Below are 16,697 nucleotides of genomic sequence, written 5' to 3' on the forward strand. Positions count from 1 at the left end.
GCAACCGCACCCTCCACCTATTAAAACGTCGGAACCGACATTCTCCGCTTCCAAATTTGATCACAACACGCTCGGAGTCGTGGCACACGGCCATGTTCGCAATTAGTGCCAATTAACCGGCTATATTTAGCGCAGCGGACACATTTTTGCAGAATCTCGTTATCCTCGTTCGCGTTTATCGGTCGGTGGTCGCTGGTATCGTTCAAAGTCTTCCTCTCTGCCTCTCTCTTCTCTTTTCCTCTTTCTGTTCCATTTCAAGATGATTAGCATACGAATGCACACGGCCTTGCCGCGCCATTGGATGTCGACAAGAAAAGAAGCATTGTACAGGACATGCAGAAATATTTGTCTTAATCCTTGAAAATGTATAAAGGAATTTGGATTGTTGAAGATTTGTAGGAAATTTTTCTGGGTTTGTCTGTTTATTTTCCTAGGAAACTTGTATGTTTCAACATCTACATTTGTTATTCAAAATTCAACATTTCACGCGCATTAATCTAACGTCGTGTTGAGCAATAAGCTCGTACGTATTTTACGGAAAATTATTTTCCTCTTTCATCATTTACACATTCAATTTTACACAAACTATGCCTTTACGTTCTTTCAATTATTCGATGGTTACTTGTTAACAAAATTTCCAAATATTGGAACAATCGATATATTTCTATATTAATGATGCAATTGTATATTATTCGAAAAACGATTAATTTGAACGAAACCATCAAACAACCAATGATAGCTACCTTCTTTAATTTTATCTTCCGAAAGTCTACGGTTTCTATATGCTCACCTGCGTATGCATATTAATACACCTAATATTTAACAAAGAGATGTTTAAATAAATAACATGCAAAATTCTATATATTAAATTATCGAGCGTTCCCACTGTTGCAAACGTAAACGTAGCCGACAAAATACGCGATTGACAAGCTTTTTCACGATCCTGGCGAATATTCCCGTAACATCGACGCGTAGCGTAATAATCCTCGCCTAATGAACAGTGAAACTTGTCGCTTGCGTATCTTGAAAATTTTGCAACGCCCGTGGCTCGCTTTATCCCGGACTATTTATCTTTCCAGGCATCGAATAAACGTCTGCCAGCGGCACGTTGCACCGGATCGCCCGTAATAAATTTACTCTCGTTCGAATGAAACGAGCCGCAACTTTCTTCTGTCTCTTCCGTCGAGTATGCTATACGTATCTTTATGTCTTTCCAATAGTTCCTTCGGAGAAACGATCGTACGTGACCGCGTATCGACAACGTTTGGATAAGTATGAGAGATGGGCTCGCGATGTATGTGGAAATTTAAAAGCCTGTGTGGATTCGTAGATTAGCAAGTAGATTAGATGGAGAATTTATGAATCGGTAGGTTGTAAGATTTATGATTCGTAATTTATGTATACCTCTAGTAGATAATATTGTGCAGGTTGTGTAGATTTGTAGATCAGTGGGTAGATCAGATTCGGAATTTATTAATCAATACATTGTACAATCTGTGTTTCGTAGTTTGAATATGTATACGTACTTTCTGCAAATTATGCAGGTTGCGTAGATTCGTGGAATTAGTAAGTAAATTAGAGTGAGAATTTATGAACTAGTACGTTGCAGCATTTATGATTGATAATTTATGTATGCTTTTAGAACATTGTGCAGGTTGTGTAGATTTCTAGAGATTAGCGAGTAGATCAGATTTAGAATTTATCAATCAGTGCTCTGTAGAATCTGTAATTCGTAGTTCGTACATGTATAAATAAAATTGCGTAGGTTGCGTAGATTCGTGGAATTAGTAAGCAGATGAGATTGAGAATCGATGAATCAGTACTTTATAATTTCTCATTAGCAGTTTGTATATATTTTTATTAAATAACATCCTATCGCATAATAGAACATTTTAATAAGGTTGCAATTAAGTAGCAGAAAGTATTGTGAAGTATTATTACGCGATAGTGAAGTGTTATTGATATCGATGATTACAGTTCAAACTAAGCGGAGAGGCTCGAATATTCGAGTAGAAATTCGGATAAGAAATAATGCAATAATAAAATGTTCTTATTTAAACGTCAGATATTTGAATAAAAATATCGCGATCAGAAAGTACAAATATCAAAGGATTCTGATGATGAAGTATTTGCACAATGGCACTCGCACAGAAGATTGGAATTAGCATAGTATGCGAATGACAACAAAGTATTTAAAAAAACAATTAAAATATTCGAAATTTGTTAGATCGGGTGAAAAAGAAAAAATTCAAACGTTGGAATGTTTCGATAGCAAAGTATTGAAATGATGAAAATTCAAATAACCAAATATATATTTGCACAATGAGTTATTCGTTTAAAACACTTAACAAGTTATTCATTTAAATTCAACGCGGTGTATTCGAAGGAAAGTGACTGAACAACGCGACAACCTTCCCCGGCGGACCTTCTCTTCGTTCCAGCTTGCACATTTGCACATGTTCCGAATTCGACGCGTACGTGCGCCTGCACCGTCTCACAGAGTGGCGCATGTAACGCGATATCTCTTGCGTTTTCGTGCGCGAGCGCGCAATGCAAATTACAATGCAGCCCGTATAAGTGCACGTCCGGCATTGTCACGTCGAACGTGGCGCTCGCTTTCCTTTTGCACCGCGTCTTCGGCCAACCATAAATTTTACGACTTTCGACTTCGACAACCGCCACAAAGTTCAGACTTCCCCAGACTTTCGCAGCGTTTTTCTCCAGTTTGTATTCCACATACTGTCGTATGTTTTGCTTGGTACACTTTTGCGTCCTCGTTGAGGTCCAAATGGTCTCTTAGTAGCGTAGAAGCTTCGAATTTTATCGCGATTTCCTCCGATGTCCTGCGAGATTTATTTTACCGATTTTCATAGAAACTTTCAATAGCAAGTGGAATCTTTTGCTTTAGTTATATCGTCACCACGAAATGTATTTAAGCAGAAATATTTACAGATATGAAAGGTGCTACTTACGAAATTCGATATACCTGATCCTAATTAATCAATATATGTAAACGTTATAATATTAGGTTGTCCGAAAAGGTTCTTTCGTTTTATGAGGAAATAATAGACGTGCAAGGTTCTTTGTTTTATATTATTTTGTCGAATTACGTGCGATCCATTTTGTTCTGTTGAGATAAACACCGCGACATTTCACAGACTTGCTTTGTATGAAGGTTCACTGTTGTAAAAAACACGTTTGCGAAAGAAAGACACTTTCGGGACAATCTAATAGATACAAGGCAGCAACTTTTTCTAGCCACTGGATTTCCCTTAAGTTCCCGTTAAATTTCTCTATGAATTTGTCTTTCTATAAATACAGGGAAATGCCAGTCAACCTTTCGAATGTTTAACCGTACTCATAGCGCATGCCATGTACTAAATATTCTAAATATTCTGAGAGGGTTGCATTCTTACAATTTCTTGTATCCTACGTTTTTGCTATAGAAAGCTATTTTATAGAAATTCCATCATTGAGCCAAGCAAGACGTGGCACACAAAGACGATGTTTCGTATAATAAACTGAATAGGAGGTGAAATGCACCATACGAGATCGTTTTTGAGATTTTTTCGTCAAAGGGAAGAGCTTCCTTTTACAAATCAGAGAAATCAGAAAGGAAATTTGTAACGTGTTGTTGGTATCGGCGCCGCGGCGAGCCTCGAGGCGGCGCGGCGTCCCCTTCATGCAGAATTTCCATTGAAAGATTCGCAGGACCCCCAGGGGGTGGTCGTGACGAGTGTCGGCGAATGTGTCGGCCTCAGGGGCGGAGAAACTTAATTCACTGCCCTCCCTCCTCTTCCTCTCCTTCCTTCTCGGCCTTTATCCTTCGCCGTTCTACTCTCTCTCTCTTTCTCTTTCTTTCTTTCTTTCGTTTCCTTTCTCTCTTCCATATCTCTGGGCTCACCTAGAACTCAAGTAAAGCTTACCCTCCAGTTCCAAACGAATTGAAAAAAAATAGCGAGAGAATTTCATACTTGTACCTTTGAAAAATGGTAATTTTGATAATTAATTTTGTTATTATTATCAGCGCGACTCTGTATTCCACAATGTGTCTCCAATTCTTTGTAAAAGGTACTTTGTAAAAGAAGAAAGATAATTAGTAAGTCGTTCTTCCTTTGATTGTTGTAGCCTTTGCTTACGTCCGCGTTATCTTATACGCGAAATTCTATTTTAATAAATCACCAATCAATTGAACAATAAATATATTTGTTTATTTGAAAAATTGATCTTCGATTTCAGTGTGTTGCTTCTTCTTTGTAAAAATGTTAGAGAATATATGTGTCCACGACTGTTCAGTCTCTGAACTTACAGAATTTGTCTCATCAGAAATGTTTATATTTTGAGTACCTGATAATTGCTTTGTTTGCTTCAGTATACTGTCGATTGCTCGTTCTGGAATTTTAAAAGGATAATCGTAACTCTAATTTTAAATAGAAAACTGTCGGAATTGTTTAAAATGAAGTTCCACCGTGCTTTCAGGTGCTGTGATAGTTTCTTCGTAAATTGAATTTTCTTCCGCTTCAAAATTTCCATGTTCTTTATTCGCAAATGTTCCTTTTTATTCCCTCGCGAATGCTTGTTATTTCCTTAAGAAGTTTCCATCTTTCAAATTGCGTTATACAATTGGCAATTTTTTGATCGTCCTACTATATTCGACTAGAAGAGAGCGAAGTTAATTCGACGCTTGTTCTTCGATCTCGAATTTCGAGTTTAGCTCGAAATTTCGGGCGAAGACTGCTCTATCAGCGTGAATTAAAAGCGATCATGCGAAAGAGCCAATACAGCATGAACGAAAAAAGGACAACGTCGATCGACGAAACGAAACTTCCGATGGCCTGTTTTACGCGAAAGAGCGATTCCACCTTTTGCGACAAAGCTTTTCGTTTCGCTTTTACAGCTTCTCACGTCCGATTCCATCTAATCGACAGCTTTTTCCTCGTCAGGAAGAAACGACTACCATTTGTTCCATTTGTTCTACCGATCGAGAAACAAATGAGTTGTGCAATGTGGGCTGGGTAAGAAAAAGAAGTAGCTACTTCGATATCAAATAAACTAAATAAATGAATGAATACAAAGAGTCCATGATACGTAATAATTGAGATTTAATTGAAATTCTATTGATTTATTTAGTTCATTCAGTGGTTGATTCATTGAACGCACAAAGTAAATTCGAAATTAAAGAAACAAACAAAAATACCTGAAGTATCCGTGATTGGACTAGAGCTTCGTAAAACGGAGGAAAGAAGAATTAAATCAAGCAAACCAATTAATTTGTTACACGATCATACAATACCAGTTGATTCTTAACGGAGACCCTACGAACTCGATTAACACGTTCGCTCCAGCTCCGATTTTTATTTCGTACTGTGCTATAAGAGATTTTTATTTCGTACTGTGCTCCGATTTTTATTTCGTACTGTGCTTCGTACTGAGAGCAAATCTTCGTACGATACCCTGTCTTTATATCGTGAAATACATTTTCACAATTTCAAGATTTTTATTTCAAATGTCATCCAAGTTGACACCAGGAATATTCTAAAATAACATGTCCATGTTCTTACTCCATTTTTCAAAAAGAAAAGAAGGAAAGAAAAACAAATGTAATTAACCAATCCTCATATGTCTGATTGGTAATAATATTGTAAATAAAGGTAACTTTATGACAACACGATGAAAATTCTACTTAAAAAGCAACAGATATTCTATGATAAGATAAACTTCGCAAATTTTAAACACGGTTTTCTCATTTTGCAAACCAATGAACATAGAACAGTTAAGAACTGGAGCGGCTGGACTATTAGCCGACTCGAGTGCGCGTTGTACGCAGTGACCGTGTTAAGTGAATTATAAAAATCCTTCAGAAATGAAAAAGAATGGATAGAGCAGCGGCGATACGAAGGTTCGTAAGGCGGAGAAATTACATGTTCAGCAAAGAGTCCCAGCTGCATATCCCTAAGGGTAATGCAGGTGGAAGCGGTTGGTCGTAATGTAATAATTTGCCCGTGGCCTGGGTCAAACGTCGAGTTCCGTTCGCAGTGGACTCTGTTCACAGGTGTGTCGTGAACGAACAGAAAATGAGAGAGAAATAAAAAATGACGAGAAAACGTCGCGAATAATTTCGAGCCCATCTACCGATGGCCACAAATTTATGACGAGGTAGTAAAAGTCTGACTGACTAATTCTGTTACTTTTACGAGCTTCGCGGATAAGACCGGACGACGCGACGGTCATCATTTCACGTTTGCCTGCTTTCATTGAGAATTCTCCTGTTAGTTTATGATCCTTTCGTTTCCTTATCTTCCCTCCTTTCTCTCTGTTTTACATTCTCCGCTTATTTTTCTCTCTTCTTTCCTGGTTTTCTCTTGCTCTGCATTTCTCTTCGTTTTGTCTCCCTAACTTTCGTGTTACACGGTGGCTGGTGAAAATATTATAGGACCACCCCTGGGAATTTTCCAGATATTATATTTCATTTTGAAACATTTTGAAATTTCATTATCGATGTAATGAAAATCATGATACGGTTGTCGTGGGTGTATTGGTCGAGTTTGATACGAATTTGAAAATGTATTTGGAAGTTAGAAGATATTTATTGGAACATTTCGCAAAAATCACCGAGATATCTGAACGATCGATCGTGTATTACTCGACATCAATTTTTCTCAGGAGCTCCTTTGTCGAGTCCCACTCGACGTTCTTTCAGACCCAGCTTTTTTTGTGAAACGTGCGAAAGAAAAGCAGGATTGCACCCTGGAAATGATTTCAAGATATATCATACACTTAGAAATTATAAAATACAACAATAGCGTGAATAAAATTGGTATTTAATTGAATTTGTTTCCCCCTTTATTTATTTAAATTGCCTTATTTTTTGGTTAAAGTAAATTTCAAATAAAACACTAAAAAACGTCGGGGAGCTGCTGCTAACGAAATTGAAATAAAATTCGGAGTGCAAATTCTGTAGCACTAATTCTAAGTTCAACATTACTATTCACATTGTATACTAACTGCTCATCAAACATACGTTTGTAATAAACGTAACTTCTACATACATTTTTCGATTGCTGTCAAATATTACTATCGTAATTACGATAGTCGTGTCTCACTGTAACGCTAACGAAGTTTCAAAATGTTTCGTACAACGTATATAATACATTCATTAAAATCTTTTATGGCGAATGTTCGTACACTTTCGTGAGCCACTTTATATCTCTTCACATAGCTACTTTCCATTCTAACTTTGTTATTACAAGCTTCACGTATTTCAATATGAATTAATTCGAATCTTATTTACTATTCTAAACAAGTTCGATATCTTAGTCGTTGATACCAGTTTCAGTAATAAAAAGCATACTTAATGCGGTGAAATATTTTCATAGACAAGGTAATAAGCGGCATATCTCTATTATCGACAAACGAAGATAAAATAAGACAGCGATCGAACGAATTTAAACTAAATATCATTTCCTTTGTACTTTATACGTTCTCCTAACGATTCTCGGTACTTTCCATCGTAATTAATGTCTCTTGCGATTTTATGGAGTTTCTGAACCGAAAGAGGATATTCTTAACAAGATAATAAACCGAATAGCCATTTCTATGCCCGAACTGAACTCTTATCTTCGCATCTAGCACTCGAAATGACTACCTTTCAATTTCGACGCAACCTGTTCGAACCTAATCATCGATCTCTTTACGAGCTGAAATTATCCAGGTGTTCCATCAATTCGCGAACCTATTCGATACATTGACACGTGTTATGATACTTGACATTCAAAGTACGATTCAGGCCTCGCCGTTATAGCCATTTGCGTGTGATATATTTGCATATTGTACACGTATATCTAAATAATAATCTAATCTATATCTTTGAAGTTTCAAATAATAAATTGTTTAAGGAATAACTATTACCGATCACGTCAGGAACAATCTAGTTATTGAAAATTCTGTTGAAATTTCAATGAAATTTTCATTACATCGTTACCGAGATTGTATCACTTACATCTCGGAGTATTATATTTTATTATTACATGTATGGAAAATTATATACTATAAGATATTTATTTATTTTCATAGCAATACGTATATTGTTCGAACGAATATTTAATAATCATGTTTGTGTGTAACTGCACATCTATTCAAATTTTTCTCCAAAATGACTACCTTCGTATCACAGCAAAGCGTACAATCTTTTATCGATCACCTGTTTACGAGTTCGGGATGTTCAGACGCGACGAGTTTGTCAGCTGCTCCGCGAGGATATCTGATATCGTTTAATAATCAAAATAATCAATTCTCTGAAAATGAGCAAATAGATCAATTGTTCAAAAATTCATAAAATATATGTGTGAGAAATTATCTTTCTCCTGTTAGGTATTTTTCCATACAACTTGCGTTTCGATTTTTCGAATACAGATTGTTTATTAACGTACATTAATTAATCAGAAGTGTTCTATCTGGCAACTGTTATAAAAGCATTTTGTATTTATCGGGAAATTCCTCTCGGGCAGAGAGAAATGGGATATTTATTATCAAGAAAGTCGTAAGGAATGTAAAGCCGTAATAACGAAATTAATCGTAGAAACAAATTAGCCATTAACATCTAATTTACAATATTTTACCACATTCTTCGTTTGTCAGTATGTTCAAACAACGAATACATCTGACTGCAACTGTTACAAAAATTAGAAACGACTCGTTTTAACATCCACATCGAACATCAACATCGCTTGAAACATTCCACTTGAACATTCCTATGATATCCCGTAGGAAAAATTCGTCGTCGCGTCGTTGTAATTCATCTCCTCTAACCAACCGATAATGGCACCCGTGCCTTTCGCACTCTGATGCCTACGACTGCATAAACCAACACTCACGCAGTGTGCTTTCGTGAGTATGTGTTTGAATACACGTTTACGGAAACGCGAATATATTTCTATAGGCGATGGCATTAGTGGCGCGTGTAATTTTTTGTGCAATAATAAGAAAATATTTTATAGCGATATTTTAGGTTTCAATGTGATAATTATTTTTTGAAATAATAAATACTTGAATAAATATTATTATAAATAAATATAATAATAATAATAATATTAGAAAGATTAGTATCATTAGAAGTAAATAATTACTAACTGATATTACTAATATTATTGCTATTATTATTATTATTATTATTATATAAGCATGTATTAATATTTATTTATGCATTTATTATTTTATGAAATAATTACTATATTGAATATTATTAGTATTCTACGATTAGTGTTATTAGAAGCAAATAGTTATTTGCTAGTATCATTAATATCAGTGATATTAATATTATTAACATTAATAACGTCGTTAATATCATTTGGTTACAATTAATTAATTAATAATCTTTTATTCTATAATACTTTTACTGTTTTCAGACAAGTAAAACAAAAAGAGATATTTCATGGCCCGATGTAACAAATGTTTTCTAAGATAATAAATAACTAAAGGAATTAATAATAAGCATATACACTAATAATAATACCAATATGTAGTACAGTAATATTAATAACAATAATACTAATAATATCAGAATATTGTCAATAATTAGTCAATAAAAAATTGTATAATGTATGGTATTTTTATAGTTTCTAGACACCATACGTCATAGTATTTTGAAATACTGTCAGAATATAAAATGGTATCTGTTCCATTAAATGTTCCATAAAAAATACGCATGTCCGTAATAAAGAATCAGAAAACAAAAATAGGCGGATGTAGTTTGAGTTTTACTTTTCTTCTATAAAATTATACGCGTGGCCGAACTTGTACCGATGGCGAAGCAGGTGCCATCCTGGCTCGTAATGTAATAATCCAGCAGGTCAAACGGCTATTGTCGGCTACAGGTGTTGCTATCGAGGAACGGCCACAGTCAAAGTGCAACAAAGTTGACTGCCGACCGCAGCCTTTATGGGACCACACAGCGCGCCACGGTTCATGGGAGAGAAATCGAACCATGCGTTACGCGTAATTTGAGAAGCTACCACCGGGCCAAGAAAAATCGTAAAGGATGCTCCTGCTCGCTTGTAATTACAGGGTTGCCTCTAATTGAAGCGGTATTGGCAGAGGGGAACTAGGATTTCGACAGGAAGTTCGAAGGTTATAGGTTCGTTTTGAAAATGATTGGAAATTGATTGGTGACTGATTGGACGATTTCAGGATATCTGGAAAAAATTGTTCGTCTATATATAATCTACATACCTACTTGAAATCACTTGGGCTCTTTAATCTATTTTTCAGGACAGTTATTGTAATTCAAAGATTTAGGGCAGTTGTTATAATTTTTTCCAACTTGTCAAAGTTACGGATAAATTACGTTGTAACAATACATCCAACTTTGTGCAATAAAGGGGATGTAAATTAAAGAAGAATTACTATCGATTGGGGAACTGACAATCGTAGTAGTTTAAGTCAAGATTTTCACAATTTAATCGCAAATCGTAACTTTTATCATGCACCAGATTCCAAGTAGCATCCATTTAATTTTGTAATTAAATAAATTTATTTCATGCTACGGTATAATTTTTTTTTATAATTTGAGGAAATATAATGAGCTTTTTTAGAACAATAAACGCAAAATGTAACGCAAGAGTGACAATGGACTTATAACACTATGATTCTTAATCCTTCAATTAGTAAAATAAATCTATATTCTCATCGATCGTCAATTTAAATCCTACTTTGTTGCAAATAAATCTTCGATCAAGATAAAAGTGGCCACTTTAAAATTGATCCCGGAAGCTGTCACGGTTCTGCACGGGATATTCATTCGAAGAACGATATCGTGAAGTCCACATAAACGGTGTTCAATAAAGAGATACTTTGGTTTGATTGACGTGCGCTTGATAAGAAAGCGATAGTGATCGAGGACTTACGACTTCTCTTTCTTTTTTTGATCGCAGACAATCCTCCTGGGCGATAGCGGTGTTGGTAAGACATCTCTGCTGGTCCAGTTCGATACCGGAAGATTTCAACCGGGAAACTTCGCAGCAACTGTCGGCATCGGCTTCACGGTACGTGCCACGTCAATATTCAATATTTAGTTGTTTGTTTAGACGAAAGCCAGTGGCCGTGGAAGCATTCGACTTGCAATCCGAATGCAGATTTTGTGCAAAGAGCACAAAACCGATTCGATGAATATAACAAGAAATCAGGTTGGAATTTTGTAAAATACTTATTTAATTTTTTTACTCTTTGAATATCATTCTGTGAGAAGATTGGAAGTTTGTGTTTGAAAAGGAACTTTGATATTGTACGTTAATGTGGATCGGATTAATGAGAAGAATCGAAAGTATTTAGAACAGGATCGATGAGCAAAAATGAGATTTGAAATTTTGCGTTTGGAACAGGATTATCGATACAAATTTTACAAGTCAGTTGTCCGCATCATTGACTTTCGTTCTTTCAACCCCTTAAGAGATCGCTAAATATTAGGAAAATAGTGTCAATAAAACACACGTCTTCGTTGCATTGCTTTATTAAAGAAATGTCTACGAAACGATATCAAAAATAATTTTCCAGCTGAGTCTTGTAATTATTACGATATTATGGAGCATTATGGAGATAAAATGCTCTATCTTTCGCGATACATATGGCAAAAATGTATCTTAAGGGGTTAACCTAATAAAATGATCATGAAGTATCTATCATGAGCAGATATGATTTAGCGTAAGTATTGATTTATTGATTTTCATGAGAATAACAGTGACTTGGTTTTTGAATTTTTCATCGCACAAAAAGATAACATCGATTAGTCTTTATTTCTACGTTTCCTTAGGATGTACTCCGTTAAATGGATAAAAAGAAGTTGATTCTCGAATAACGTTGAAGCTTTGTTGAGAGCGTTTTATGGATATTATTCTTAATTGCAAAGAAGAAATACTCGATCGTTGGCTGAAATAAAATTCTCCTTCTAGAGTTCGCTTCGCCAATTAATTTTATTCCGTACTCGATTTTGTCCTACTTTCTTTACTTTACTTACCTGCTTTCATTATACCTACCATTCCTAATTTTCCCCAATTATTTGACTTCATTTATTTTCTAATTTGAACTCGCTTCCTATTTCCACCAGCTGTCTGACAGTCTTTCAATTAATTCCTTTGTTCTGTTAAAGCCATCGCATAACGTATTATTCGACGAATAATACTTTTTGGAGATACTTTTCATACCAAACCTATACTTAAACATACCTCAAAATAACTGAATTATGTCAAATTTTCTGCAGTCAGAACTCAGAACATTTGCATTTAAATCGAAGATCAACAATTAATATTATCATTATACATCTGTGTTATGGAGTATCTATCATTAAAAATAAAAAAAAAAAAAAGAAAGAAATTCTAAATTTCGATGCGTTGGGTACTGATATAATATATTCTACAAAATCTTAGAATTCGTGTCGTATATGTTCATTGTACAATAATTTTCCTACAAAATTTCAGAATACTAATCACATAATAGAAAAGTTCAGAATATCATTCATATAACATGCGTTTACTGTAAATCACGTTTTTCAGCAAAACCTCGGAGTACGCGTATCCATGAAAATATACTTTCGTCTTGCGATAACTTTCCTACAAGATTACAGAATATTACATATTTATATATAATCATACAGTACATTATTCATATAATATATTTTACGCTATAATCCCTTTTTTAATGGTGTACGCCACAAATGTATTTTTAAATCAGTAGAATCGCAAATTACGGTTTCTACGGTGAAATATCCTCTTCTGGCGTGAATCTTAAACGAATTATAAAGTGCCATTTCCCTTCGTTAACGGGATTGCAAACGAACGAAATTTGATGCAGAGAAATATTAAGAAAACGTTGCGCGTTTTACAGGCGCAATTTCTTGCGTTTACAGGCGTCGCGGTGACAGCCCATTGCGACGCAGGGTCGCGCGTCACATTTGCGTGTATCAGCGTCTACCAATGCGAACGATGCATTTATGCATGAGGCTGAAAGGCGCGCGCGACGCTTTTACGCGCTGCCTCGCGGACGTTTACTTGCACGCGCGCGCCCACCAAATTTACGATCATTCCTCGGCTATGTATTTGTCACTCTTACGTCTTGAGTTCTCCAAGTATTTCCATCTTTTTGTATGCTTCATATTTCAAAAAGAGAAGGAGAGAATATTTTTATTAACCCTTTTAACCCTTCAATTTCTACAAGTAATTTAGATTACGATGTGACGTACGCGTGAGTTTTGTCAGTTTCTAATGTCTCGCGATGTTTTATCACCGATATAATAGAACGTATCAACGCATTAATTTGTTGATAATAGAGAAATTAATTATTTGACAATAGAATATGTCGATGACTAAAGTTTCGCGATGTTTTATCACCGATACAATATAACGTATTAACGCATTAATTTGTTGATAATAGAGAAATTAATTATTTGACAATAGAACATGTCGATGACTTGTTACAGGTACTGCAGAAATATCAATTTGTAGCGCCTTTTGGAGAAAAATAGTTTCAAAATTCAATGTTAGTTTATCATTAAATAGATATCTAGTCTTTGCATTGTATTCATCTTTATCAATGATTGTTGTTATTTCTATACTCAGAGGTAGGATCACAAAAAAACCTTTATTGCACGCGCTTACAAAAACTAGGGATAAAAACAAAAAAGCATCTTAAGCCTATCTATTAAATCTATCGATTGTAACTGGGATTATCTTCTAGTTACTATTTTTTATAACTAATGCATCTGCATATGGATGGCGAGCACGAACTCACGTTGTCATTTTCAACAATGGTATTGTTAATTTGCTTGCAAATTGTACGTTGATCCTTTTTAGGAGGATAAAATGATGTGTAAGAAGGAGTAAGAAAGTGGTTCTTCAAAATATGCCCATGTACATCAAATACAATAAACGAAAATATTATTTTTGATAAATTTATGAAGCACATATAAATGTAGTTTTTATACAGCAGAAAGAAACGGTCAAGAACTATTTGTTGCGTATAAAAACTCAGATTTCAAAGTACACTTACAATACATGTACAGTGAGCCATCGATGTCAATTCTTATAATTCCTATTGTAGTAAATTATAATAAAGCGAACGAGGAATGTAAAATTGCGAGTAATGCGAGAAAGCATCTTCCGAGTGGTGCTCGTAAAGCTCTAACAATATAAAAGCAATTACAAAAACATCAGCTCGTCAAATAGGCTGACTTGCAATTTTATTACAATTTTTAATACTTTCGACTAATACAGTTCGATTCGTAAGAAAAATGTCTCACATCGATTAAAGAATTGACCGATTAAATAATTTTAATAAATATTCTAACATAAAGCTTTCAAATGTAAAATTTCACACAGAATTAACAACATTAACCAAGAACAATTGCCTAGGGTAAAACACGATTTTACCAATACAGAATTTATAACCTTTTACATTAAACAATATCGCATGATTATATGATATGTGCGATATATGAGGAAAAATTTGCTTTACTTTAGTCCATCATCCATCGCTATAATTAACGTATCGAATCGCAACAGGGGACAGCAGTCGTTTATTCGCGATACATGAAGTAATATTCAATATCGTCTAGTTAATGAACACGTGAGTCGACATAAATTACAATCGCGAAACGTACCCGCGATAAACACACCGTTGGTGGCTTTTGTTGTACCGTGTACAATGTGCACACAATAATCGAATACACAAGCATCGCCGGCCAGATGAAATTCAGTGATCGATTATTTTTAATCTCGAACGGTATCCTTTGGAAATTTATAATTTTCCCGTGATCATATTATTTGGAAGTTCGATTTTGAAAGAGCGTAGTAATTCGATGTTTTAGATCTGTTCGATGTTTTAACGATCAAAATTTATGAATTATCTAAGCTAAATGATATACGATATAATGCGTAAATGATATACAATATAATGATAAATGATATTTATGCGCGAAGAAAGCTTATGGTCTACTTTCATTAGCTCGTACTTGAACAATGAAATAAAATTGGCCAATTAGAATTTGTTCATTTACTACGTGTGAAGGTAATTACGCGACAAATATAGTGCTCCTTTTCTACATCTTTCATTGTAAAAAATGCGACGGAACGTTTTTGGTTACTTGACAATTTTAGGATAATTAAGTATATATACCATATTATCTTTCAAGATTAAATTTCAGGATTAATCGTGATCGATATATGTTCTTTCTTTTAAATTTATCACTTAGAAGCAGTTAACTGGCTTCTTTGATATCGAAAGCTTTAGGTTGAAGTTATTAGTGGAGAATTGAATCTCTTCCGAATGAAAACTACCCAGGGATGTCATAAATATTCATTGGGCGAGAAGGGCACAGAGATTGATCGAGGGAATTTTCTCTAATTATCATCGTCCAGACGCTTTTCACTTGTCTCGTTTCGTGGGATGAGTTGACGTGGTACGAGCCGTTAATGGTTTTCCCATTTGTAGTTCTGCTTCGCTTAACTATGATTAAGGAGAAACGAAGGATTTCATCGAGTCACGTCTGTGAATAAAATAATTAAGTACCTGACGTAATTCTGTCAAATTCTTTATTCTCCAACTATGAAACAGATTTTTCAAAAATCGACGAGCCGGATTAAAAAAAAGAAAAGAGAAGAAAGAAGCATTTAAATTATGCAACGTCAACTTGTACAAATTGATCAAACTCCTACTTTAGGAAATGGATACTTCATTTCCTCGCACAAAAGACCCGAAATTCGAATTCTGATTCGGACGTCTCGGTCGTACGTATCGAAATTTAATAGAAATCGAGGGAACTTCCAGATGGAAATCGGTATTCCTCAGGTTTATACGTACACTTTCAAGTCGTGGCGGACGGACAGCTATCCAGGCAGCGGTGCACCGTATCGTCGAGAAAGTTGAAATTGCTCTATCAAACAGCCGTTCCACTCGCAGATTTCTCTCGTAACACGTGTCTATCTCGTGATGGCCGTGTTTCGTCTCACGGCTTTCCCGCGAAACTTTCGTCTCGTTACGAGTGTCTCGCGTCCATACAGGATCTCGATCGAACCTGGTTCTTCCATTATACGAAATATTAATTATACGATATATAAACTTATCGTTTGTTAATTATTTCATAAAATTATTTCTGGATAGTTTGTATTCTAACGTTTCAGCGTTTATGTCGTATCTGTTAGTTTCAATGCTTGCAAATTGCAGCTCCAATTGAATCGTTTAAAATCTACATTGATTGCCCTCGTGCATCGGAAAGCAAAGAAAAGCAACGATATTAGAAATATCGTGTTTTAAAATGTACGTTGAAACGTATGATCGTTCGTGCTGTCTTCTTGCGAACGATGTATTTATTGAAACAAGCGATTCGTTTTTTGAGAAATTCAGTGTAAACGAAATTGTGAAACTTACACAACGCGGAGCTAATTTTAGTTTCGCTTTACACAAGTTCAATTTCCACCTGGACGTTAACATTTTCAATTAAAACGGCTACAAACTTTCAATCGCGATTAACTGAACGCTAACAAGAAGTTCGTGGAAAAGTATGAAAATGCAAAATTGTAGGAAGAAAGAAGAAAAATTATAATACAACATTTATGTAGGCTATATTTAAATTATTGCAAGAATCTAATATAAATCCATTATGCGCTGCATGATTATACTTCTCACCATCTGAGAACTCTTTAACGTTATTATTT

At 35.0% G+C, this 16,697-nt stretch overlaps 1 protein-coding gene and 1 long non-coding RNA gene across 6 annotated transcripts in view; one reads left to right on the forward strand and one right to left on the reverse strand.

Moving 5' to 3' along the window:
- Positions 1 to 16,697, forward strand: part of LOC126864452 (ras-related protein Rab-37) — a 179,736-nt gene that overhangs the window by 66,880 nt on the left and 96,159 nt on the right. For all 4 annotated transcript variants that reach the window (XM_050615820.1, XM_050615823.1, XM_050615821.1 and 1 more), the window contains one exon: positions 10,929 to 11,039. In XM_050615820.1, the coding sequence (XP_050471777.1) occupies positions 10,929 to 11,039 (111 nt within the window). The remainder of the gene's footprint in view (positions 1 to 10,928; positions 11,040 to 16,697) is intronic.
- Positions 14,356 to 16,697, reverse strand: part of LOC126864464 (uncharacterized) — a 99,115-nt gene continuing 96,773 nt past the window's right edge. Inside the window, exons 3-4 of one of the 2 annotated variants that reach the window (XR_007689185.1) lie at positions 15,844 to 16,063; positions 14,356 to 15,529 (exon numbers count right to left, since the gene is read on the reverse strand). This is a non-coding gene — a long non-coding RNA (uncharacterized LOC126864464). Of the gene's footprint in view, positions 16,064 to 16,697 lie in introns of both variants that reach the window. The other variant, XR_007689184.1, reaches the window with a different exon arrangement.

Source organism: Bombus huntii, chromosome 4 (genome assembly GCF_024542735.1).
Source record: "Bombus huntii isolate Logan2020A chromosome 4, iyBomHunt1.1, whole genome shotgun sequence".
In the NCBI taxonomy this organism is placed as follows: domain Eukaryota; kingdom Metazoa; phylum Arthropoda; class Insecta; order Hymenoptera; family Apidae; genus Bombus; species Bombus huntii.